Source organism: Panicum hallii, chromosome 5 (genome assembly GCF_002211085.1).
Source record: "Panicum hallii strain FIL2 chromosome 5, PHallii_v3.1, whole genome shotgun sequence".
NCBI classification, from domain to species: domain Eukaryota; kingdom Viridiplantae; phylum Streptophyta; class Magnoliopsida; order Poales; family Poaceae; genus Panicum; species Panicum hallii.
The window spans coordinates 19,777,834-19,801,593 of record NC_038046.1 but is presented as its reverse complement, the minus strand read 5'-3'; the positions used below and the strand labels follow the sequence as shown (position 1 = coordinate 19,801,593).

Below are 23,760 nucleotides of genomic sequence, written 5' to 3'. Positions count from 1 at the left end.
AACCCTATCCTCCCGGATATATAAGGGCGGGCAGAGACCCCCTCAAAACACATCAACACCCAAAGCAATATAAACCACCAAACAGGACGTAGGGTATTACGCATATTGCGGCCCGAACCTATCTAAACCTCGTGTTGCTTGCACCTTCGAGTTCCTAATCTCGGCAACACCCTACCTAAAACTCACCACCTCAGGTATACCCCTCGGTGGGCAGGCAGTAAAACACCGACAGATGGTGGTTCGATTGGCTCCAAACTGTGACTATTTGGATGTGTAGATTTGTATGTATATTTTATAATTGCAAGCTGATGCTCACGGGTGTAACAGCTATTTGCAAGATCAATAAATAAAAAATATCATTTTATGACATATTAAGGTGGTGCTTCGTAACACCCTGATTTCTAACCTATGGCAATTGGGAATCTTTCTCTGACGCTTCAGAGCATCTCAAAATTCATATGCTGGAGATGCTCTAAACAGTTATTCCCTCCATCATGTAACGTAGGGTATTCTAATATTTTTATGATAGATTAAGAAGATATGAAGAGGACGTATATATCTCTATTTAATGCCTTGTTTGATCGTTATTTTACTAATTTTATGGTCGGTTACTTTCCAAAATATCTTAGAATGCCTCGTTTTTTATATAAATTTTGAACCCTATACATCAATACGTGTACGTGCTACACCAGCTTTACGTGTCGATGATCGGCAGATGCCATTCCTACTCCAGCAGCGTGGCTCGCAGGGATGCACGGAACTAGACGTGCCCGAGCCTTGAGCTCCTCCTCCTCCTTGGGTAGACGTTGGATGACCTACGCTACAGGTGGCGCGCGCGCGGACAGCGGCTGCGGCCAGCGGTTGGTGAGGTCGGCGGCCGGCGTGGCACACCGGCGGCGAGGCTCCCCGCCCAGCGCCACGGAGGCGCGCTCCAATCATAAGCGCGTACGGATCGGGTGCCGCGGAAATTCTTTTGCCACGTGACCTGCGCTGCCAGTGCTTGTACTCCAACGCACACTGGCACGCTGGGGCGCAAATACTCCGTGGTATTGGAGACCCAGTCACGGCGGCCGGTACGGTGGACCCGCACTCACGCCGTCACGGTGGCGACGGGCGCGCCCCCTCGCAGCCGTGGTTCATTAATTGGCCCGGCGCGCTCGCGCTGGTCGGCAACGGCACGCCGCCGCCGCCGATGCGTTCGATCACGTTCACCCCACCTAGCGTCGCCGCCCGGAGGACTTTCTGCGCCGCGCTCCTGTCCTCCCCCAGCCGCCGCGCGCGACGGCGACGCGACATCCACATCCACCTCTCCAACTCAGGAACTCAGCTCGCCCGCGCCCTGGACGACTCATTGACGTGTCCAACTCCCACTAACCAACCTCACCGTACCCGCCCGGCGGCCCCCGTCCATTCCGGCGGTCCAGGTCCGGTCGCGCCCGAGCCCAGCCAGCACTCCCGTCTCCTCCTCCTCCCATAAAGACCTCCCCGCGCCGTTCCGCACCCACCCGGCACGCCGCGTCCGCGACCAACCGTCCCGTTTCGAGCCATGGCGCCGCTGCCCGAACCCAGCCTCGCGCTCCCGCTCCCGCTCGCCCTCGCCATCCTCCTCGTGCTCTGCCCCGCGGCGTCGGCCGACCCGCGCGCGTCCGTGGCGGGGCAGGCCTGCGCGCCCGGCACGGCCGTCTCCGGCTCCGCGCTGGCCGACAACTTCGTGCCCGCCATGGACGACCTCAACACCAACGTCAGCGCGCACGGCTTCGGCACCTCCGCCGTCGGCTCGCGGGGCCCCAACACCGTCTTCGGCCTCGGCCAGTGCCTGCGCGACCTCTCCCCCGTCGACTGCAAGCTCTGCTTCGCCGAGGTGCGCTCGCTGCTCCCCAAGTGCTACCCGCGGGTCGGGGGGCGGCTCTACCTCGACGGCTGCTTCGGGAGGTACGGCAACTACTCATTCTTCGGGGAGGCCCTCGACGCCGCCGCGGACACCGCCGTCTGCGGCTCCGCCGCGGAGGGAGGGAACTACACGGGCGCCGCCGGTCCGCTGGCGTTCGGTGCCGCCGTGCGCGCCGCGCTGGCGAACGTCACCACGGCCGCCGCGGCGCCGGGGAGCCTGGGTTTCGGGGCCGGGTCGGCGGCGTCTGGTGGCGCCACGGCGTTCGCGCTCGCGCAGTGCTGGGAGAGCCTCAACGACACCGCGTGCGCCCAGTGCCTCCGCGCCGCGTCCGGCGCCGTGGCGACGTGCGCGCCGGCGACGGAGGGCCGCGCGCTCTTCGCCGGCTGTTACATCCGCTACTCCATGCGGCTCTTCTGGAATGTCAACGCCACGGCGGGCTCGGGTTCGTCAGGTACGACCATTCAAATCCGCAAACCACTTTATTCAATGGTTTGGCTGCTCTGCTACGGTATGCTTGCAATTGCTCCTCTTCAGGGGATACTTTCTTGACCTTTTCACGCCCCAGTGTTGCCGAATTCAATTCGATGCTACTCAATTTTGACTTTCTTCAGCGGCTGATCGTGTTATTCTTTAAGTCCCGTTGAAATAAATTGAAGGAATGCTTGTTCAAATCGCGGTTAGTCAACCGCACTTTCTTGACTGCAAGTGTTGGTATGGATAAATCCAGAGATGTTTCACTTTTGGCGTCTACTAGACTGTAGGGAATGTTATCAAAACCAGCTAGACATGTTAGGCAATGTCTCTGTTGAAACATTTTTAATTACACACTGAGCTAGAAACAAAGCTAACAAAGTTATCATACGGGCTCGGGCTCGGGCTCGTCAGGTACGACAATTCAAATCTGCAAACCACATTGTTCAATGGTTTGGCTGCTCTGCTCTGCTAGGGTACACTTAGAATTGCTCCTCCCGAGGAGATACTTTCTTGACCTTTTCACGTCTGACGAGTGTTGCCGAATTCAATTCAATGCCGCCCAATTTTGACTAGGTAAAATAGCCAATTTAATCCCTCAACTTTTGCCTTAGGCTCAAATTCGTCCCTCAACTATAAAATTGACCAATTTCATCCTCAAACTTTCTATTTGAGCTCAATTTCATGCTTGGTCCTATGTGGCATGCCTAGTCAACAATTGGTGATGTAAAAGTGAGACAATAGTCATAAATAGACTCGTTTACCTCTAATTTTTCCTCACATTCGATGTCTCGCAGAAAATATGGTTCAACAAATAATGAGAATGTACGAACAAACAAAAGCGTAAACCTTTTATTCATAGACATAAGATCATTAGTAATTTATTTTATCTATGTTAATGAATTATGAGTTAGTATACCACTTGAGTTGATACTGCTGTTGGAATTGGTAACATGTCTAGAACCTTACATATACTCTGATATGACTTGGCATGCCTCATAAGCATGCCACATCACCCTAAAGATCAAACTGAGCCTAAATGAAAAGTTTGAGAACTAAATTGGTTCATTTGAAAGTTCAAGGACGATCACGTTATTCTGTATGGCCCATTGAAATATATTAAGCGGAAGAAATGCTTGTTTCCACCATGGTTAGTCAACCTCACTTTGTTGACTGCAATTATAGGAATAACTAAACCCAAAGATGTTTCACTTTTTATGTCTACTAGAATTCAGGGAATGTTATCAAAACCAGCAGCTAACAGACCTGTTTTGGATCACCTTTGACCAAAGCATTTGCTGGTTTTCTCACTGGTACCGTGAAGGCATTAAGCAGTGTCTCTGTTGAAACAATAGTTTAGGTGGTTATGCTGAGCTAGAAAGAAAGCCAACAAAGTTACTACAGCGTCAGTGCGTATGTTTAATGTATTGAATAGTGTTGTTACATTACATACCATTGTCTGTCCATTGACCAAAGTGAAACCCTCATTTTCTTTTGATAAAGAAAAATGGACAGTTTCTCACCCATGAACAGTTCTTGTTTATCTTGTTGATACTTTTTTCTTGACATTTTCTTGATTTGACTAATGACACAGCACAACAGTGCCCTCCTAACCTTATTGTGCTGCTGTTCCTTTCATCCTTTTGTTTTTTTTTTGTTTTGCTGAAAATCGCCTATCTTCAATATGCAGGAAACAATGGTGTCATTTGGATATTGGTGGGTTCCTTTCTTGGTGTTTTTGCAGTTGTCCTCATTATTGCTTTTCTGGCATGGAAGAAAAGAATTCTCAGGAGAAAAAATGGATGCAACTCATTTATAGGTCAGTTTCAGATTTAAAAATGTTTGGTCTTCACTCTTCAGTTGATTTTCTTCTTGATATATCTGATATATTTGTAACGGACTACAGATATGTATGGAGATGGACTCCCTGTGAGAATTGCACAGTCTAGTTTGAATTTCAAATATGAGGAGTTAAGAAAAGCAACAAATTATTTTGATCCATCAAACAAACTTGGTCAAGGAAGCTGTGGAGCTGTATACAAGGTAAAAAAAGTGTACCTAAACTGAATCTTAGTTTGATTTTGCCAGCAATGGATTAAAAATGAAACATGAACACATATTGATCCCAAATCTGTAGGCTGTTCTTCTGGATGGTAAGGAAGTAGCTGTCAAGAGACTATTCCTAAATACGCGGCAATGGGTTGATCAGTTTTTCAATGAAGTTGACCTAATAAGTCAAGTTCGTCATAAGAATCTAGTTAGGTTGCTTGGCTGCAGCATGAATGGTCCAGAGAGTTTACTTGTTTATGAATACTACTTCAACAAGAGCCTTGATCTCTTCTTTTTTGGTAAGACCACAAGTGGTGCTGTCAGTCACTATTTTTTTCTATTTATTTTTGGGTACCATTCTTCGAAGAGTGCCAAAATATGATAAAAAATGGCTAGCATTGGCTTAGAATTTTTCATTTCGTGGGTCAAAATTATTTTCAGTAGTATCTTGTTGGATGGTTCTATAACAGGGGAATCTTGTCATTCTTATCACCCATGTAATAATAGATTTCACTCACGATTGACTTGTCTGCCTACAAAGTCTCTTCTTGCCAATCTTCTAAATTGTGACTTCCGTGGCAAGGTCCAGGAAAAGCTACAGAAGCTATTGCTAGCTGACTTGGAAGCTATCCTTCTTCGTTTATTAATATTAAAAAATAAAATAATTAGATAGCATAATTCATATTTGAATAAGCTTTTCTACTTCATGTTTTGACATAAAATAATTCGTCTGATCGTTTTATGTTCTGCTTAGAACACGATCTTCTACTTTTGCTGTTTTCTATAGAAGATTACAGTGGCATTTCAAAATTACAATAACTAATTATCTTGTATCATTCTCTCAGATACAAGTCGTAGAAGAAATTTAACCTGGGATCTCAGGGTCGATATCATTCAAGGAGTTGCCGAGGGACTTTCTTATCTCCATGAGGAGTCAGAAACACGGATTATCCACCGAGACATCAAAGCTAGTAATATTCTGTTGGACGATAAGTTGAAGCCCAAAATAACAGATTTTGGCCTTGCAAGAGCTTTTGGAGAAGATGTTACTCATCTTACTACTGGTGTTGCCGGAACACTGTAAGATCCTTTTTTCATATTTACAGCCAAGGATCTCACAGAATTATTCATTTCATTGTCCTGTCTGGCAACAGTGCAATCTGAGATTTTAAACTCACAGACAAAGTTTCTTGCAGAGGCTACATGGCTCCTGAATACATAGTGCATGGTCATCTGACAGAGAAGGCTGATGTCTTCAGCTATGGTGTTCTTGTTCTCGAGATTGTAACAGGGAAAAGATGTAGCAGCTCAAATGGTTCACATGGAGGACAGGTCTTGTTAACGAAGGTACTACTGTGATCTTACTAACCTCACTCTTGAAATTGCTTGATGTCTGTTCTCATAGTTCTGTAATCATATGCTCGACACTGGGTCTGTATGTTTCCAAAACCGTGCCAGTAATCAATCAATCTAATGGTCTATTTAATTCTAAAAACATGTTGAAGTTCTTTCAAAATCTAATGATTCGAAAAAATGGATAATAATGATCTGGACAAAAGAGTTGTATCATAGCAGCTTCATACTGGCATAGTGACATGTACAGCGGCGGAGCTATGGCAACTAGGACTATTGCCTTTCTTCTTAATATAATGATATGCAACTCTCCTGCGTGTTTGAAAAAAATAGGGCTATTGCCTTAGGTTTCTGAAACGAACCGGGTTCCCAAATCGAGGAATCCGACTCCCTGTATCACTGTGATAGTCCCTGGATCGAGTGCTATCACATACAGAACTCATTCCAGGCATAATATCATAGCCATACTCCTCATAAGGTCAAATATGGGTTTAATTATTACATAAATCCATGGGATTTGTAGTACGGAAATTTATTACAAGCCTCTCGGCTAGAGCGATTCCAAGCAGAAAACGTAAGCAGTAGCTAGGTCTCGGGCCGTCCTTCGTCTCTTGGAACCTCCTCCACAGGCAACTCGAGTGTAGCACGGGCTTCAATCGTACCAACCGTCATCATTGGGGTCGAATTCCGGATCGGATCCTGCATCGTACCAGGCTATCCCCAAGGTATGGGATAGGTTCACGTCACCATCCGAATGCAAGCTTTATAGTGGACTATACTAAGGGTATAACAAAGTTCAAGGGGTAAAGCTGTGGTTTCCTATGCATGCAACAACATATCTAAGTATACATATCTTCTTCCATCCTCGACTCGGGCCCTCCCGGCATTCCGAACTCCCGGTCAACGCACACCTTCCATACCACCAATTCGATGCGAGGACTCCCTCTCCTCGCATCTCAACAGCCCCCTGGTAGGAAGTCATTCTAGAGGGAGGTAGAAATCATGAGTAACACTAACTAATAAGAGCAACAGAAGAGTAGGGATGTCCATGACCGAGGACGCGGCTATACGCATAGATTTCACCCTGCAGGGGTTGTACACCTGGACCCACTCAAATCGACACCAGTCGGAGATCAGCCGACTAACTAGACAAAACACCTGTCTACTGGAACAGGACTAGGAGCCACGGCTCCATCCGGCTTTCCCAGGTCTTGGGCGCATCCTCTCACAAGAGGTCGCCCCGGGACTATTAAGCCTCCTACGCGTCTCTGGGAACGTGAGGTCAGCACCTCCTTCCCCTGCACCGATACTCGATCCTCCTACCGGCTTGGTACCACACTTGCTAGCCTCGGACCGGGCCCACCCTCATAGTGGGTAAGTGGTGTACACACTTAACATATTCCCACAAGTCATAGTTACTCTCACCGGTCCTTAACTGCCGAAGCGGGCATCTTCGCCATATGCGTCTCCACCACGGTGGTCCGCCACTGCACCCTTGACGGGTGCCCCAACACCTCAACCGTGTAACCAACAAAATTGTACCCGCCACAGGTACTCCGTAGGGCATGCCAAGATACACACCCCAAGCCCTCGATCCTTGATCGAGTTAAGTTCACCCACTCCCGGCTAAAAGCCCTAAACACCAACTCCTGAATAGTGTATCTCCACTCACGCCAAGACTATCCATTCACTCCCACACTTACACATCCAAGGTACGGCAAGGCATTCATATATTAAACAAGTGTGATAGGATTGCAAGGTATACAGGTAAATAAGATAGGCTATGCAGGTTCATCTCGATAAAATTGCACAAGTGGCGATAGCATATCTAGCAAGAAATGCCTAATAGGTATTCAGATCGTAGATGGGCGTGAACCTGGCGTCTCTTCGAAGTCCTCCTGAGCTTCCGGGTAGTCCTGGCCGTCGGTCAACTCCTTGTAGTCGGGTCCTATTCGTAAATACGAGTAAGGGCAAGGACCAAAGTGCAAAAACGCACAAAACTCTCCAAATAAGTTCCAAATCACCACCAAACCTACTCCAACAGGTAGATCATGATTTTAGAAGAATTATGAAATTGGTTTCATAATTTTTGGAGGTCTGGTTGATTTATTATGAATTTTCTAAGAAAAAACCTATTTCTGAAATTAATAAAAGAATTTCGGAAAAGAAAACATTCAGCAGTGATACGCGGCAGCACCAAAGCGTGCCACGTGTCATGCTGACGTCAGCATGACGTCACTGGTGGGGTCAGTACCTGCTGACATCAGCAATGGGCCCTGCTGACATCAGCAATGACCGGTCAACGCTGACCGGTCAACGGGTCAAGGGGTCAATGGGTCCCACTGGTCAGCCTCACCATGAGGCTGATAGGTGGGGCCCTTGGTCAGGCCGGGTAAAAGTAAAAGAAAAGGAAAAGGGCCCGGCTCGGTTCTGGGCCCAAAGGGTGTTGGGCCAGCTCAAGGCCCAACCAGGCTCGGCTTGGCTTCACGGGTCAGCTCGGCCTACGGCTCAGCAGGCCGGCTCGGTTCTTGGGCTGGCTGGGCATGTAGGCCGGCCCACGGTCCACCCCCCTCTCTCTCTCTCTCTCTCTCTGTGACGACACAGGGCCAGGGGGCAGTGCCCCACGCTTTCCCCGACAGGTGGGACCCGCTTGTCGGTCTCCCACCGGATCTGGTGGGGCTGCCAGATCCGGTGCGGCTCGGCCCAGGGTGGTTAAGGTGATTAGGGTTTGAATTTGAATTTGAATGGCCCGTTCAAATTCAAATTCCACTCGATTGAATCAAACAAGTTTTGGAAGCATTTCATGTAAAATCCAATCAACAAATTCAAACAAGATAAATTGTAGTTAGATCCAAGGGACTTCAAATAATCACACTAACAACTTAATGGTTCTTGGTTTAAATAAAGTTACGTTGAATTTGCTACGATTTCGAAATGGAGGGAACTTATACTACTATTTGGAACTAGCTAAGGTACATACATGAAAAGTTTTTGAAAATTCACATTTTTGCACATTGACAACGTTCCGGGAAAAATTCGGGATGTTACAGTTTCGCTCTATGAAAACTTCATTAAATTTGAAGATAAGTTCAAAGAATTGTAGAATCTAGTCTCAGATACATTAATCTAGTCCTAGGTGTAATAAAATCCTTGATCTGCCCCTGGGCATATATTGTTAAAAACTGAGACTGTAGAGCAGGTACTAGTATGTTCATTGATATATTTCAGTAGGAAAAACGAAAAATCTTGGCTGAAATATCACTTGTCCTAGTTGTTATGCTTAAATCATTTTGATAGTGCTGTGTCTCAGGAATCATTTTCAGAAATGGAAGTTCTAAACATGGATTTCCAGATTAAGGTGCACTTTGCTCGAAGCATTCAAATTTGCATCTCTGTTGAAGGAAAGAGGAGTACGGATGTAGTTAACCTTAGAAACACTCTTCAAGATAAAGTGATCGGCTCAAAAAAAAATTGTACGAAGCCCTAGTAAATCCCTATACAACTAGGAAATGATTAATACATGCAATGCAATCTATAAGTGAGCATAAGCATGAGAGAAAAAATTACTTAGACAGAGTTGCTGACCAACTGCAAAGATTTCTTGATCACATAACCTATTGTCCAGAGAATATGGTGCTTAATTTTAGTCTAACATGATCATGATTGATTTTATGAGTGAGTACACTAAGTAGACCTTTTACAGTTTTATTACCTGACCATGTCAAGTTCCAGTCAGCCACTAAGATACTATCATATAACGTATTTAATATGAATACCTTTTATAAATTCAAGGTATGGAAACACTACAAGGACAACACAATTGAGATGATTGTTGATCGAAGCATCTATGAAGACAATATCAGGGATGAGGTCATGCATATACTGCAGATTGGACTGCTATGCACCCAAGCAAATCCTGATGACAGGCCTACAATGGGGAAGGTGGTGGAGTTGCTAAGAAACCACAGGAATGATTTGGAGATTGTCTTAAGTGATCCTCCATTTCTGAATGTCGAGCCTGTCGAGAACATGCAAGAAGGGGAGCATTCACGATTGTTGTCCACAAATTCTGCTCCTTCACTGTCAGGCTCGTCTCGATCTTACTTAAGTGGGAGATAATCTCAGCAATGTTTTTCTTTAGTTCCTATGAGGAATATATTTAAGAGCTTGTACAGTTCTGTGTAATGTAAAGTGAATGTATTAGCAGGTAGATATTTTGAAAGAAATCCACTAGCCTATATAAATCATAAAGAGTGCTAGAATGGAGAGCACCACCACAATTGTACATAATATTTTGTCCTACCACAAAGGTACATAAATGCAAGTTCACGTGACTTTTGCGGTATACATTCATTTGACACTCTTAATGAATCACGCGTTGATGAATTTTAGATAAAGTAGTGTTTTTTCAGTATTTGAATTCAGAAGAGGCTTCCAGGCTCAATCTTTACTGAAATTACTTTTGGATTTTCAAAAGATTAAAATGTTGATGTAATATTAATTTATAAACAAATCAAAGCTACCGGCATGTAGGTCTTGCATGCAAATCTGTTTAGTGTATTCTTTGTGTTGCACATGGATCTTATCTTGTTGATTTTATGTGAACTCTCCTACTAAATCTGACTTGTCTTAGGCGGTAGTATTCCATGATTTACAATTTTTTACATTATTTTTCTCTGATGCACTTTAAAATAAGCATCCTGGTTCAGACTTCAAACTGTCAGAGAGATTGTATAGCATCATATTTGTGATCACTAAAGTGGTAATCGTCTTTGTCATATTTGTTGTTGATCATCTGAGCATGTCATGATAGGTGGAATATCTTCAGATAGTTACTCCGAGTTTCTGACCAATAATACCCAAGTGTAAAAAGATCCAGATCAGATCAAGGTAGTTATGAAGATAATTTAGCAGCTCCTGACACTTACCAAATGATTTGGGCTTGGTGAAGTAAGAAAAACAGACATGCCTTTGATTTAAGTGAAGCGATATTTTTCTGATGATTGCAGAACCATGATTAGGACTGCAACGATTTTGTCCATTTTACGAATTTCTATTTTGTTTGAAGTATATAGTACTATATATACATTATCTAAATCAATCCACTTTAAATAAAATAGAAAAAATCAAAAGAAATAAAAATAAAGAGTAAATAATAAAACTGGATATTCTGTTTCATAATTCTGAAATAGAGTTCTTTTTTATTTAGTATTACTTCTCATTAGGATACATTCTTTCATGTAAATTCTACAAGGGCATGCCACTCTTTTGTATATGGTGCAAAGCTGAACGTCACTATAACTTAAATAAAATAAAAAGATTTGCTTGGAGGTGGTTACATCAAATTGTCAATATTATTTCCCTATTTTATATTAATTATAGGCATATGGCAGGGAAGATCCCATGTTCAAGTCAAAGTTGTTTATGGATTTTATCACAGTGATCTGAATCATACTAGATCAGCTAAATAGTCGTCATGCGTTCAAGTCAGTAATTATCTCCACATTCAGACATATAACATGGCAGACTAACACTAATTCTCTGATTTCGATGTGTAGAATCGAACCAAGTAATAGCCAACTTAGAACTTGGCTTGTTCAGAGAGAGGGCATGCTAAGTCAAGCTAGGAAGCTATCACCATCACTGAAAATTCAATGAAACGTCTCCATCATGCTACTAATTTTCAGAGTTGGTGACTGGAAAACTGTACTGGTCAAAATGGATAAATGATTCCACACATAGTTAATTGATGTTCAAAGCATTCAGTTTGACTGAGTACAAATGTCAATTGAAATAAGGTGAGGTGTCATGTTGAAATTGGCTGACAGTCTCATTCATGGTAAGGTTCCATGGCCAGTTGGAGCATGTATGTTGATTGTTATTCCAGATAGTTGTCTGCAAGATTGAAAAATTCTACTAGGGTTCTTCTGGATTCATGAAAAGTGTGGTGAAGTCAAGCGCATATGAAATTGCTTCTTCTCTTTGTCACCAATGTATCACAATTCTTGCTAAAAAATGGGGGAAGAAAATGTACCACAAATATATCACGGAGGTTTGCAGGAAGTCAGGAACTCAGTGGAGGACACGTAGCTGAAGGTATCCTTTCTTATTCCCTTAAGTTACCTCTCTACCCTCAACTTTCAGCTAAGATTGCTCATACTTAGTTTCTTTGCAGGTTTGATTTTCATCTATGAGCTCACAAAGCTTTAAATTCTTACTTGCATGCGTCACAGAGATTATAATGATTTTATTTAGTGCAAACTGATGCTTGCTGAATCAGTCTTGTTATCTTAATTTCTTAGCCTTTTTATCGCCATGAAATTCTGACATGAGCAAGGAATAGAGTGGTTCAGTGGCTCCACAATGAGTTGTTGCTGTTATTTTCTTGTTCTTGTCATGATTGCTTGTTTGTCCTCCTGGACGACAACCACTACCCTGGCTGATCCTCGGGCAACGGTGGTTCGTGAGTTCTGCAACAAAACCCGAGATGACGGCCCTGGAGCAGTTTGGGCCAACAACTTTGTCGTTTCCTTCGACAACTTGAACTCAGATCTTGAGCAAAAGGGATGGGGGATAACTTCCGTTGGGCAAGATCCTATTACCTTCTATGCGCTTGTGCAATGTCTGGAAGATCTCAGCAAGGTCGACTGCACGCTCTGCTACTCAGAAATAAGGTCTCTTCTACCAAAATGCTATCCTGAAATTGGAGGCCGGATATATCTTGATGGCTGCTTCATGAGGTATGCAAATTACTCTTTCTTTGACGAGATCATGGACTCGTTGGACACAAGTGTGTGCTCCTCCAGTAACCACAGCTCAGACCAGCAGGGTTTTAGTTCTGCTGTGAATACTGTGTTGAGTAATGTCACTACCTTGGCTGTCAAGAGCAACAGAGGATTTGCAGTTAGTTCAGCTTTTAGATCAATGGAAGTTGCAGCTTATGCACTTGGTCAGTGCTGGGAGAACCTGAACACTTCGAGCTGTGCAGCCTGCCTCAGTGCAGCTGCAGCATCGGTGGCCAAGTGTGCACCAGCAGAGGAAGGCCGTGCACTCTTTGCTGGCTGCTTCATTAGATATTCGACAGCACCTTTTTGGAACACAGAGGATTCTGTGTCAAGGCTCAGCTCAAAGAAACGGGTTGTTCTTTGGACAGTCCTGAGTTCCTCTGTTTGTGTCATACTTGTACTTATCATCTCAGTATTGGCATGGCAGAAGAAGAAAGCTCGTCAGGCAAGAGAAAGATCACTGAAAGGTTAGTGTTGCAGGCTTGTTCTAATCTTCCTTTAGTCCTAACTGAATCCGTTTTTTATTTGCTCCAATTGCTTATAATACTTGAGCAGCTGCAGATTTGTATGGCTCTGAACTTCCTGCGAGGATTTCTCAATCAGGTCTGAATTTCAGTTATAAGGATTTAAAGAAAGCAACATGTTCGTTCGATTTAACGAACAAGATAGGCCAAGGCAGCAACGGTACTGTGTACAAGGTACATACATGGAAGTAGAATATTGCATTTTAGTTGTACATTTTTGCAGTACAACTGTAATGTTGCATCCTGAAAGACTGCAAATGGCCTGTCACTGAGAGGTCGTAATTATTTGACATACAGGCTATTCTTCCTGGTGGGAATGAAGTCGCTGCAAAGAGATTGTTCCTGAACACAAAACAGTGTATCGATCAGTTCTTCAATGAAGTTGATGTGATAAGCCAAGTGCGTCACAAAAATTTGGTGAAATTGCTTGGATGCAGTGTCGATGGCCCAGAAAGCTTCTTGATATATGAGTACCACTTCAACAGGAGCTTAGATCTGTTCATATTCAGTAATACATATAAAGCTCATTTCATTGTAGTTTCGTGCTCATGTATACGTTTACGGCATGGACACTGATTTCCTGTTGAATTAGAAGTTTCAGGAAGTATAATTTGAGCATGATATGTAGAAACAGTTCTGAATATGAAATGGAGCTTTATATTTATTCAAGAAGATAACAAATCCACACCATATCAGTCAGCACAATCGTCTCGTTTTTCGTTGACCCTCACACAATTTGAGGATGACGACCTTTGCCACTTGCAATGCCTACTACAATAATAGCATTGTACATAACTTCTGATTCCCTTTAGCGAGCTTCATATACGATTTATACTTTGGTGATATATCATCGCCACATTGAAACCCAATATATGCTGCATAGTGACTGAAGTACCATTCTTCTTCTACTTGTCCAGCTGATGACCAGAACAGGCATTTGGATTGGAAACAAAGGTTTGATATTATTTATGGCATAGCAGAGGGTCTATGCTACCTCCACGAAGAATCAGAAACTCGGATCATTCACCGGGACATCAAAGCCAGCAATGTCCTCTTGGATCAAAAGCTGAAGCCAAAAATCACCGACTTCGGGCTTGCTCGAGTCCTCTGCGGTGACAGAACACATCTTACGACAGGAATCGCTGGGACTGTGTAAGTAATACCAGCCTGCTTGCCTATCTTCTGTTGTGTTCTCCTCGGTTATACGGCGAGCTGTCTGAGACAGCAACTGCACAAGGTCTTACCAAGTGAGATGGCTCAATGTGCAGTGGTTACATGGCTCCTGAGTATGTTGTGCACGGACATCTCACCAAGAAGGCAGATGTGTACAGCTTCGGCGTGCTGGTTATCGAGATCGTCACCGGGAAGCGGTGTTGTGGGTCGACGGGGTCTCACTCCGGGCATTCACTTTTGGCAGAGGTTTGAACCATCTCCGATTCTCTGGACATTGAAGCATAGATAATAGATTAGGCTCATTAGAAATGTATTTGGCAAAAGTCTGGATTCTTTTTCCAGCATCAAAATGCTAAACAGCTGAAGTAGTAACCCTCACATACTACTCTGGTGGATTGTTGCAGGTGTGGCTTAGTTACAAGGCTAACACGGTGGAGAAGATCGTTGACGCGAGACTGCGGCAGCAGGTGGGCGCCTTCGAAGAAATCACGCGCGTTGTGCAGGTCGGGCTGCTGTGCACACAGGCCAACCCCGACGAGCGGCCGGCCATGTCGAGAGTGGTGGAGCTGCTGAGGGACAGGGACGGAGCACGTGGCGACGCGGGGTTCGTCCTGGGCGGCCCGCCGTTCTTCGAGGTCGACGTGGCGGGAGGTGGTGGCGGCAATGAAGCATCCACGCTGTTGCCCACTTGCCCTGATTGAAGCTGGGTCTCCGATGAAGTCTCCGCCGGTTCGTATTCTGAGTTCAGTAGTATTCAGATGATTGCTGGACCTACAGTGCTTTACTGCTTTTATGGTTTTTTTCTGAATCTGAATGGGCATTTTCCCATCTGAGCTGCAGTGACGTTGAAACTGTTCGTTTTGCATGCCTCTTCATGTAATGCACCTTGAACTATACGAGTCCACTTTCAACGATGAAATTCTCTTAGGTATAACATGGTGCACTTTGAACTCAGATCAATCACGGTTCAGATGGAAACTTTTTTTCTTTGCGAAACGGATGGAAACGTTTTTATGTTCTGCGGAATATAACATATATGTTCAAGCCTGCACCATTGGATGAATGATCCAATGGTCCGATTCCAGTGGTCGGTACAGTCATGCAGATTAATATGGATTCGAGAGCTTGATAAGAATCTTGACCAGAGGGTACGCAGTACGCGCCACTATGGAACAAAAACTTCTCCAGGCTTTCCAATCACGCTCCAACCTCTTTCAAAAAAAATCACGCTCCAAGCAAAAGAAAAAGATCAACAATCTTCAGGTGCTAGCAGTTGGTAGCCATCATTAGATTCAAGGCGTGTTTGGTATGGCTCTGACTCTAGAAAATTCGATGTTTCCGAAAAGAATATTATATTTCCAAAAACACCAAAAAATTCGTAAAATTTTTAGAGCTGCTCGTACCTGGCTCCAGAAATTTTTGGAACTAGAGTTGTAAATAAATTAAGGATCTTTTTATACTTCTGTTTTAAATTTAAAATAAAAGTATAAAATATTTTAATCTATTTTATAAACTTCAGCTTCAGCATGGATCTCGAAGCTGGAGCTGTACTAAACAAACCTTAACGGGTCGTAGTGATCCAATCCAACCTAACGCAGAAGCGGTTGAACTAGATGAAAACACCTTTTAACGAGGCCACACTGGTGGAGTTTGATCTGACACAACACAGGCATGCTGAACCCATCCTACGTGGCAACCACGCTAAGCCGTGGCACCACCTTGTAAGAACCATCATGCATCAACGAGAAAGTTTTATTTTTCACCGGTTTTCTATGATGAAGTGTCAGTCCTGCTTAAAACTGCCCAAATGCTATCCCAGGAGGCAGAACAGATTCACAGGAGATTCAGGAATTCCAGCAAGCCCAATAATTGGACGGGAGGAGCGGTAGTATATTCCGAGATCCCGAATCACACCCAGGCTTTGCCCGGCCGAGATCCCCTGGGGTCAACCTCGCTGCTACGCGGGAACCCGGGCGCAGCCCCTGGGCCTCACGGAGGGACTCCTCCCCGTCAGGCCGGCCCGTGCTGGCCCACCGCAGGCGTCCAAGTAGTGGTTCCTGCCGCTCCTGGGCCCACCTCCCGCCTCTCGAGGCACTAGCCGCGGGCCCCCTCCAGGCTCCAGCCCACGTAATCAAGGGGTGATGCAGCAATTTCCGAGACTAGGAGAGGGATGCGACAAGACGGCCGCTGGGTTGGATTAGTAGAGTAATCACCTCGGAGGTTAGAGAGTTCTGGAAGCTTAGCTTATGTGCTTTTAAGTAAAGGCAACTTGCTGAGCGGTGAATGGTATGGGTGCAGCTACTAGTGCCGTCCATATACTTTACTCTTGCTCTGCATGCATGCATGCATGAGGTAGCCGGCTGTTAGCAGTAGTAGAACCTCTCCAGAACGTTTCAAGGAGTGTGCATGGAATCTATGCATACCATATTACCACGCGTGTCAAACACGTATATGCCCATCTAATTAGTAGATGATACCAATGTGTATAGTTGTATACAAGAATTGTAAATGCATGAAGGTTTTGTTGTTTGTAAGTTAACCTCATCTCTCTGATCCCAATAAGTTAATTACTTTGAGGTTCTCGTCGTTGAGAATTTTGTTAGCTTCATTATTTAGCCATCGACAAATAGGAATCACGTTCACCGACATAAAAAATAATGTTACTATAGCTTGGTCATTATTAGACTGGAATGATGTTCTATATGTTCTTATTTGAAGCATCATTTTTTCAATAGAAATTGCTAACAAAACTATAGAAATGGTCGACACCATGTGCACACTAAGGTGCAGGTTGTTTATCGATAGCCTTCTATTATCATCGCATTTACACATGCTAATCGATAATGAGCTTGATTTAGTCTGATGACCATGATGAAGTCCTCGGCTGGATCCGGCCCCACATGGTCCACCACCCGTTTCATGGGGCATGACGCCAGCATCTTTGGGTATATTTGTCGTATTGGTCGTGTGTAGAGAGCGCCCACCAGCTTGAGCTCTGTAGAGCTGCTAGCCATGATGAGCGGCGTGGCAACAAGTGACCGGGCAAACTCAGGGGAATATAATATGGGCAGTGTCGCCTGATCGATCTATCATATTGATCCACGTACCGTATGATGATGACGCACCGACAAGCAATGTATAGTAGTATTAAGTTTCTTGGGATCGATCACATCAATGGCCAGAGATTAATTAGATGTTAAAAATGCGATGAGGGAGGGCCAAACCCTTTTCGCGGCACCGGGGAGCCAGTGGTAGGCACGTACAGAAGCCACTCGCCCATGCAACGCGGCGCCCTGCATCCACAGGCCACACGGCGCACGCTTAAAAACCGCTCCCGGATCTAAACCTCTCACCCCATTGGTCGCCCACAGGCTTGGAAAGCTAGAACCACTAGCTCCGATCCACCCCCCTGCTGGCGGCTGGGTAGATCTCTTCCTGCACGGTCACGAGGCCTAGCTAGCCTGCAGCCATGGTGACCATGGGCAAGAAGAAGCTGGCCGACGAAGAGATCGCCTACTGCTACGGCGCCGCCGGCGTCGTCGACGACCAGGGCAGGGCCACGGAGCTGCGCCCGCTCGCGCTGTCGTCGCCGCACACGCAGGCGTTCCACCTCGCCTGGCTCTCCCTCTTCGCCTGCTTCTTCGCGGCCTTCGCCGCGCCGCCCATCCTCCCGGCGCTGCGGCCCGCGCTCGTGCTCGCGCCAACGGACGCCCCCGCCGCCGCCGTGGGCTCTCTCTCCGCCACGCTCGTCGGCAGGCTCGCCATGGGCCCCGCCTGCGACCTCCTCGGCCCGCGCCGCGCGTCGGGGGTCGCCAGCCTCCTCGCGGCGCTCGCCGTCGCGGCCACCGCGGTCACCGCGTCGTCGCCCGCGGGGTTCGTCGCGCTGCGCTTCGTCGCGGGCCTCTCCCTCGCCAACTTCGTCGCCAACCAGCACTGGATGTCGGGCATCTTCGCGCCCTCCGCCGTTGGGCTCGCCAACGCCGTCGCCGCCGGCTGGGCCAACGTCGGCAGCGCCGCGGCGCAGCTCGTCATGCCGCTGGCCTACGAGCGCGTCCTCCGCCTCGGCGTCCCCGTCACCGTCGCCTGGCGCGTCACGTACCTCCTCCCCTGCGCGCTGCTCATCACCACGGGGCTCGCCGTCCTCGCCTTCCCCTACGACCTCCCGCGGGGCGCCGGCGTCGGCGGCGGAGCCAAGACCAGGAAGAGCTTCTGGAAGGTGGTGCGGGGGGGCGTCGCCGACTACCGCGCCTGGGTGCTCGCGCTCACCTACGGCTATTGCTACGGCGTCGAGCTCATCATGGAGAACGTCGCGGCCGACTTCTTCCGGAAGCGGTTCCTCCTCCCCATGGAGGCGGCGGGCGCCGCGGCGGCGTGCTTCGGCGCGATGAACGCGGTGGCGCGGCCGGCGGGAGGGATGGCGTCGGACGCCGTCGCGAGGCTGTTCGGGATGCGCGGGAGGCTGTGGGTGCTATGGGCCGTCCAGACCGCCGGCGCGGCGCTGTGCGTGCTCGTGGGAAGGATGGGCGCCGCGGAGGCGCCGTCTCTGGCCGCCACCATGGCGGTGATGGTGGCGTGCGCGGCGTTCGTGCAGGCCGCGTCCGGCCTCACCTTTGGAATCGTCCCCTTCGTCTCCAAGAGGTGAAAAACCTTCTTCTTCTTAAAAACATCATGCATGGTGCAATTATCTGTATTTTAATTCGATTGGCTTGCTAGCTAGATTCTTTTTTGTTTGATTATTCAGATGCATCCTGAGTTATTTAAATAGATTCTATTTGATTACCCTAGATAGTTTTTGTTGATTATTTCGATATATCTTGAATTTTTTTTACGAGCATAGAGATTTTTTTTCAAAAGGCGTGAGGCGTGAGCGCAACATAAGAACCATAAGATTGAAGCTGATGCATACCTTGAAAAGTGGCCACACAAGCAGGGTCACATCCTAATCAATCAAGGATCTTAAAAGAATCTAGCATAGAATCCTTAGGTACTGTTGCTGATGTGGACATATTTTCTGGTATTTATGGACGAAAATAATCACGAGAGATTCTCCCAAGGAAAAAAAGAGGAAACTAAAACAGAAGAAATCAGGAAATTAAAAACATGGAAAATGGTGTGGTCCCAAACCATGGAGCTTTGTAGCGCCGTTAGTTTATTTGAACAGAGATATATCCCTAACAAAGAGGAAACATATATCAATGTATAGAATGTGGAGTACATATTTTCTTCGTTCTAAGAGAAAGAAACACAGAGGAATTTAAAATCTTGAAATATGCTATGGCAATTTGCTGCTTTTGTTCTATGCATTTATGTTGGTTCTTTTTTAATAATATACGTACAAACTTGGGCGGCCTCAACCACGCGGCTTTTATCATTATCTTTTATGGGAAAGCATTCACCTGAAAAGTAACTTTGCCAGCATATATGATTTGGACGTCAGATCTACGTTGGCTATGTTTGTAAAGGATTTTGGCAAAAAAAACAAGAAAAATTGATTCATAGCACAGCACTAGAAGTCTAGAATATAAGTTGGCTTGGTTAATAAAATTCTTACGCCTTGGGTTGTTGGCTGCGGGTGCAGGTCGCTGGGCGTGGTGTCCGGGATGACGGCGAGCGGCGGCGCGGTGGGCGCGATCGTGACGAACCGGCTCTTCTTCAGCGGGTCGCGGTACACCATCGCGGAGGCCATCTCCCTAACCGGCGCCGCCAGCCTTGTGTGCACGCTCCCGCTGGCCCTCGTCCACTTCCCGCGCCACGGGGGCATGTTCTGCGGCCCGATGATGGCCGCCGGCGACGACCACCACGACGACGATGACGCTGCCGCAGACGACCATGGCGACTACATGCTCCTGAAATGAGAAGGGAAACTGCATACGAATTTGTATATATATACATAGTTGTCGGTACATACAGACAGGGTACCACATATAGGGTACCTCCTGCTAGTGTGTCCAGTCCGAGGGGCATGAGGTTATCCGTAACCTCGCACTAAGCCTTTGGGTGACGGGGTGTACGGCCCGGGCCTGACAGCCCGGGTCACAGTCTCCGAACCTCCCCCCGTACTCTAGCAGGTCCGGCGCCTCCACGTGCCCACGAGGACAAGACGCACAGGAACGGCTACCGCCGACCCGGTCCACCGCGGGATGGTCCGGGCCCCTACGAGTGGAAGCCGGACCCCCTGGGGGCCTGTGCACCTGGGCCGGCCTTGGGGGCCCGGACCTCCTATCCCTCCGGGGAGGAGGTCCGGTGCCGCCACGTGCCCCTGAGAAAGCGGCTGCTAAGCCAGCTCTGGCACGTGTCCGGTGGCAGTAAGCTTTCTGCGGGGACGCCAACCTAACTACCGCATTAAATGCGGGTAGGTGGGCTGCGCGTGCCCGTGACAGGGCGTGGGCTGCCCACTGACACGTTGGGTAGGTATGACTGACACCACGGTAAGCCCGCCTGTTACCGAGGCGGCTCGTCGCATCACCATACTGTGTACACAGACGGGCGGCGTGTAGTCACATCACAACGCCACACGCGTGAGCAAAGGGTAATTATGATCTGCTGCAGGAGGGCCGCAGCGTGTGCTGCTACAGCGCGCGCGGAGGCTGCAGGTCAACATAGCCTATTTGCCTGTCAGCGGGAACTGTGACCCAACAGTGACAGCACGTCTTCCACTGTGCGTGTCACAGGCAGCAGACCCTGTGCAGACGAGACGGCACAAGACCAAATCCAGACGGAGGATACGCACGAGAGCTGAAGAGGAAGATTTCCGAATCTGTGGCATAAAGGCTCCGATGTGTATGTTATTTAATATGCAACCAGGCCCACCTGTCGGGGCTCCGCTCAGTGTACGCACTCCCCTTGAGCCTATAAAAGAGAGAGCACGCACATTAGAACACAAGTCGGGCAAGGCATTCGGAAGCTTTCAGCCCCAAGCTCTAAGTTCTCATAAGCAAAACAACACACAAGTGGACGTAGGGTTTTACGCTCCGGCGGCCTAAACCACTCTAAACGCCTGTGCTTTTCGTGTTTATCGGCCTTTTGATCTTGCACTCCTTGACTTTCCCAAACTCATTCTAAACTAGAATTAGGCGGATGCATTTCGCCACCCGGCTGAAGATTTCCTCGAATAATAGTGTAGCAGCGTCTTCCTCTGGGGTTCAATGGTCTGGTCGGTTGATTTTAGCAGACGATCGGCAAGCCATGGTGATCTGTTTCAAGGTCGGGGTGGGGGTGGGGGTGGCGAAATAGCATCGGTACAAATTTGTCAAGTGGCAGCCATAGTACGTATAGAGATGGATCTATCGGTCGTGTCCTGTACGAGCGCCGCATGCAATTGGGCTTATTTCGTGTGTTGATTTGGTATGAAAAGTGATATGGCGATGGATCATTCAATTGCAACTTTGAATCTAATTTAATTTGTTCAATTTGAAGAATGTGATAAGTTTGCTCTCCGTCAGTTATCGATGAGAATATGATAAGTATTTCCTCCGCTTCAAATTGTAGATCGTTCTGACAAATCTAGATATATATATATTGATTTTATTATATATCTAGATATAGTGTTTATCTGGATGCATCGTAAAAGTTATGCATCTAGATTTGACAAAACGACCGGAACGGATGGAGTATTGATAATAGAGAAATGATTCATCCCACTGAATTATGGTATGGTCTCGTCCTCAAACCAGAGTACCAGACACCAAATTTGAGTAGTACCAGCGGCAATTGTTTGAGCATGTGCAAAATCACTGACTAGATGGGACTCTTTTTTAACGATCAGAGGCACGCGACACCGATGGCCCTAGGCCCTAGCCCGGCGCGCGTGGTAGGTATCCTTCTGGGCCCTGGGCATTGGCGTTTGAGTGGAGCATGGGCCCAGCCGACCAATGGGCCAACCTAAGACTACGGGCGCCAGCATCGGCCTGTTTCGCCTCATGCAGAAGGATCGTCTCAGCCCAGTGTGCAGTATTTCTTTGTTCAGCAGCAATGCGGCGTTTTTTTTTAAAAGCAACCCGCAAGAGGTTTACCGGGCATTAGATGTAGAGAAGAAAGAAGGCAACAAATGCAGCGTTAATGTGCTGGAAACTGCACACGGAAATTCGCTGCTGCAACGCGACAGCGCAGGAATCTGAGCATTTACCACAAGAGGGTAGGTGCTACGTCATCTCAGTATTTGCAGGATGCCGATCTGAATTCAGAGGAAACACCCCATGCATGATGAGTAGTGAAGTACAGAAGGCTTCACTTGGTTGGCACTTGGCACGCCAACTGTCCTCCTGCATGTCCCGATTTTGCACCCATGCCTCATCTTGGAATCATGCTCTCGGACGTGGTATCTTTGTATCTTGAGCCGAAAACTTTGTGGAAGATATGTGTGCATCGGCGACTCACTTTTCAACAGGTATAGTACTGCTTGTTCTTTTGAGCTCTCCGACATTTGGCTTTTCTGAAAAAGAAAAATGTACTAATTCTGAAACGCCCTACCAAACCAAACTGCCAACTTAAAACTTTCCAAAAGGGCGAAGCAATAAAAAAATGATGTAAAAATGAGTTCCTCAAAGAAAAGAGGAAAAACTGAAGAACAGACCGTTCTAGGATGAAGTGCAGCCTCTTGGACCATTTTCAGCTTAACTATGTTTAGCCGATGCTTCTTCCCGGCTGGCAGGCTGCCATGGTCATGTGAACCGAGTTCACTGCAAGACTCGCACACTGTTTCTGATCCATCTACTGATTTAAGTTGCTTCGGCTACGGCCAATATATCCCTCCTTACAATCCGTGCTCCTACTTGGCAAATACAGCCTAGCAAGCAAGCAACATTAGTGTCAGTGCAAGAAACCAATGTGCGAGAAGGAGCCAACAATTAGGGGAAACCAAGACAGAAGTGTCACTTTTCTCACTACAACTTACCTTCGCTTTTTTCTGGCCATTTCCAAATTGAACCAATTGAACCACCACGGTTCTCGCTGTAATGTTCCAGGAAAAGAGTTTTTCCAGACACAGCAACACAAGGAAAGGAAAGGTATTCTCTATTATCAATACCTCGGTTTGTAAATAGACAAACTAATTAGTGCAAAGCTTATAAAGGGTCCGTTTGGTTGGGGAATCAACTTGAATGGAACGGTTCCATTCCAATTTCTGAGAATGGAGCCGTTCCGTTCTACGTTTGGTAAGAAAAATGGAGCCGTTCTATTTTTTGTTTGGTTGGAGAGTGCGCTAGAGTAGAACCGTTCCATTCTGTGTTTGGTTGGAGAGCCAGATGAGTGTGGTTACCTTCTCCTTTATTGGGGTGGGTTACCACCAATTTGTCACAAGCAATTTTTATGTTCATTCATTTAGCAAGTATATAGATTAAAGGATCAGTATATAGAACTTGTGCATAAAGATAGCTAATAAAAATAACATATTAATCCATGTATACTTTTTATTATAAGTAAATATATATCAAACTAATTATAAATATAAGCCTGCAGCTACTCTGGGATTGGATTGATATCCAAAATCCAATCGGATGAATCCAATTGAAGTCCA

General features: G+C 46.7%; 3 protein-coding genes across 6 annotated transcripts; all 3 read left to right on the top strand.

Moving 5' to 3' along the window:
• Window positions 1–1,253: 1,253 nt before the first annotated feature.
• Window positions 1,254–10,109, top strand: LOC112893556 (cysteine-rich receptor-like protein kinase 2). The gene is made up of 7 exons (XM_025960950.1): window positions 1,254–2,342; window positions 4,053–4,181; window positions 4,269–4,405; window positions 4,500–4,710; window positions 5,257–5,491; window positions 5,608–5,758; window positions 9,557–10,109. Exons 1-7 carry the CDS (start codon window positions 1,547–1,549, stop codon window positions 9,881–9,883), a joined length of 1,986 nt encoding a protein of 661 aa, XP_025816735.1. The 5' UTR covers window positions 1,254–1,546; the 3' UTR covers window positions 9,884–10,109.
• Window positions 10,110–10,248: 139 nt separating this feature from the next.
• On the top strand, window positions 10,249–15,165 carry LOC112893557 (cysteine-rich receptor-like protein kinase 2). 4 transcript variants are annotated; one of them, XM_025960954.1, is made up of 9 exons: window positions 10,249–10,714; window positions 11,323–11,860; window positions 11,940–12,036; window positions 12,352–13,016; window positions 13,105–13,247; window positions 13,371–13,581; window positions 13,991–14,225; window positions 14,342–14,492; window positions 14,651–15,165. In XM_025960954.1, exons 3-9 carry the CDS (start codon window positions 12,029–12,031, stop codon window positions 14,945–14,947), a joined length of 1,710 nt encoding a protein of 569 aa, XP_025816739.1. In that variant the 5' UTR covers window positions 10,249–10,714; window positions 11,323–11,860; window positions 11,940–12,028; the 3' UTR covers window positions 14,948–15,165. The 4 variants fall into 4 exon arrangements, with proteins under 4 accessions (XP_025816739.1, XP_025816737.1, XP_025816738.1 ...); XM_025960952.1 differs by lacking the exon at window positions 11,940–12,036 and having other exon boundaries at window positions 12,067–13,016; XM_025960953.1 differs by having other exon boundaries at window positions 11,940–13,016; window positions 13,111–13,247.
• Window positions 15,166–17,434: 2,269 nt separating this feature from the next.
• On the top strand, window positions 17,435–21,129 carry LOC112891755 (probable high-affinity nitrate transporter 2.4). Its single transcript, XM_025958699.1, has 2 exons — window positions 17,435–18,884; window positions 19,825–21,129. Exons 1-2 carry the CDS (start codon window positions 17,716–17,718, stop codon window positions 20,099–20,101), a joined length of 1,446 nt encoding a protein of 481 aa, XP_025814484.1. The 5' UTR covers window positions 17,435–17,715; the 3' UTR covers window positions 20,102–21,129.
• The last annotated feature ends 2,631 nt before the right edge of the window (window positions 21,130–23,760 follow it).

Bases quoted from the DNA above. Each gene is read 5' to 3' on its own strand.
- LOC112891755 (XM_025958699.1), top strand. From the start codon at position 17,716: ATGGTGACCATGGGCAAGAAGAAGCTGGCCGACGAAGAGATCGCCTAC. The intron at 18,885-19,824 runs GTGAAAAACCTT...CTGCGGGTGCAG, and splicing joins GTCCCCTTCGTCTCCAAGAG to GTCGCTGGGCGTGGTGTCCG.
- LOC112893557 (XM_025960952.1), top strand. From the start codon at position 12,128: ATGAGTTGTTGCTGTTATTTTCTTGTTCTTGTCATGATTGCTTGTTTG. The intron at 13,248-13,370 runs GTACATACATGG...TTTGACATACAG, and splicing joins GCAACGGTACTGTGTACAAG to GCTATTCTTCCTGGTGGGAA. The intron at 14,493-14,650 runs GTTTGAACCATC...GGATTGTTGCAG, and splicing joins GGCATTCACTTTTGGCAGAG to GTGTGGCTTAGTTACAAGGC.
- LOC112893556 (XM_025960950.1), top strand. From the start codon at position 1,547: ATGGCGCCGCTGCCCGAACCCAGCCTCGCGCTCCCGCTCCCGCTCGCC. The intron at 4,711-5,256 runs GTAAGACCACAA...TCATTCTCTCAG, and splicing joins CCTTGATCTCTTCTTTTTTG to ATACAAGTCGTAGAAGAAAT. The intron at 5,759-9,556 runs GTACTACTGTGA...TATAAATTCAAG, and splicing joins GACAGGTCTTGTTAACGAAG to GTATGGAAACACTACAAGGA.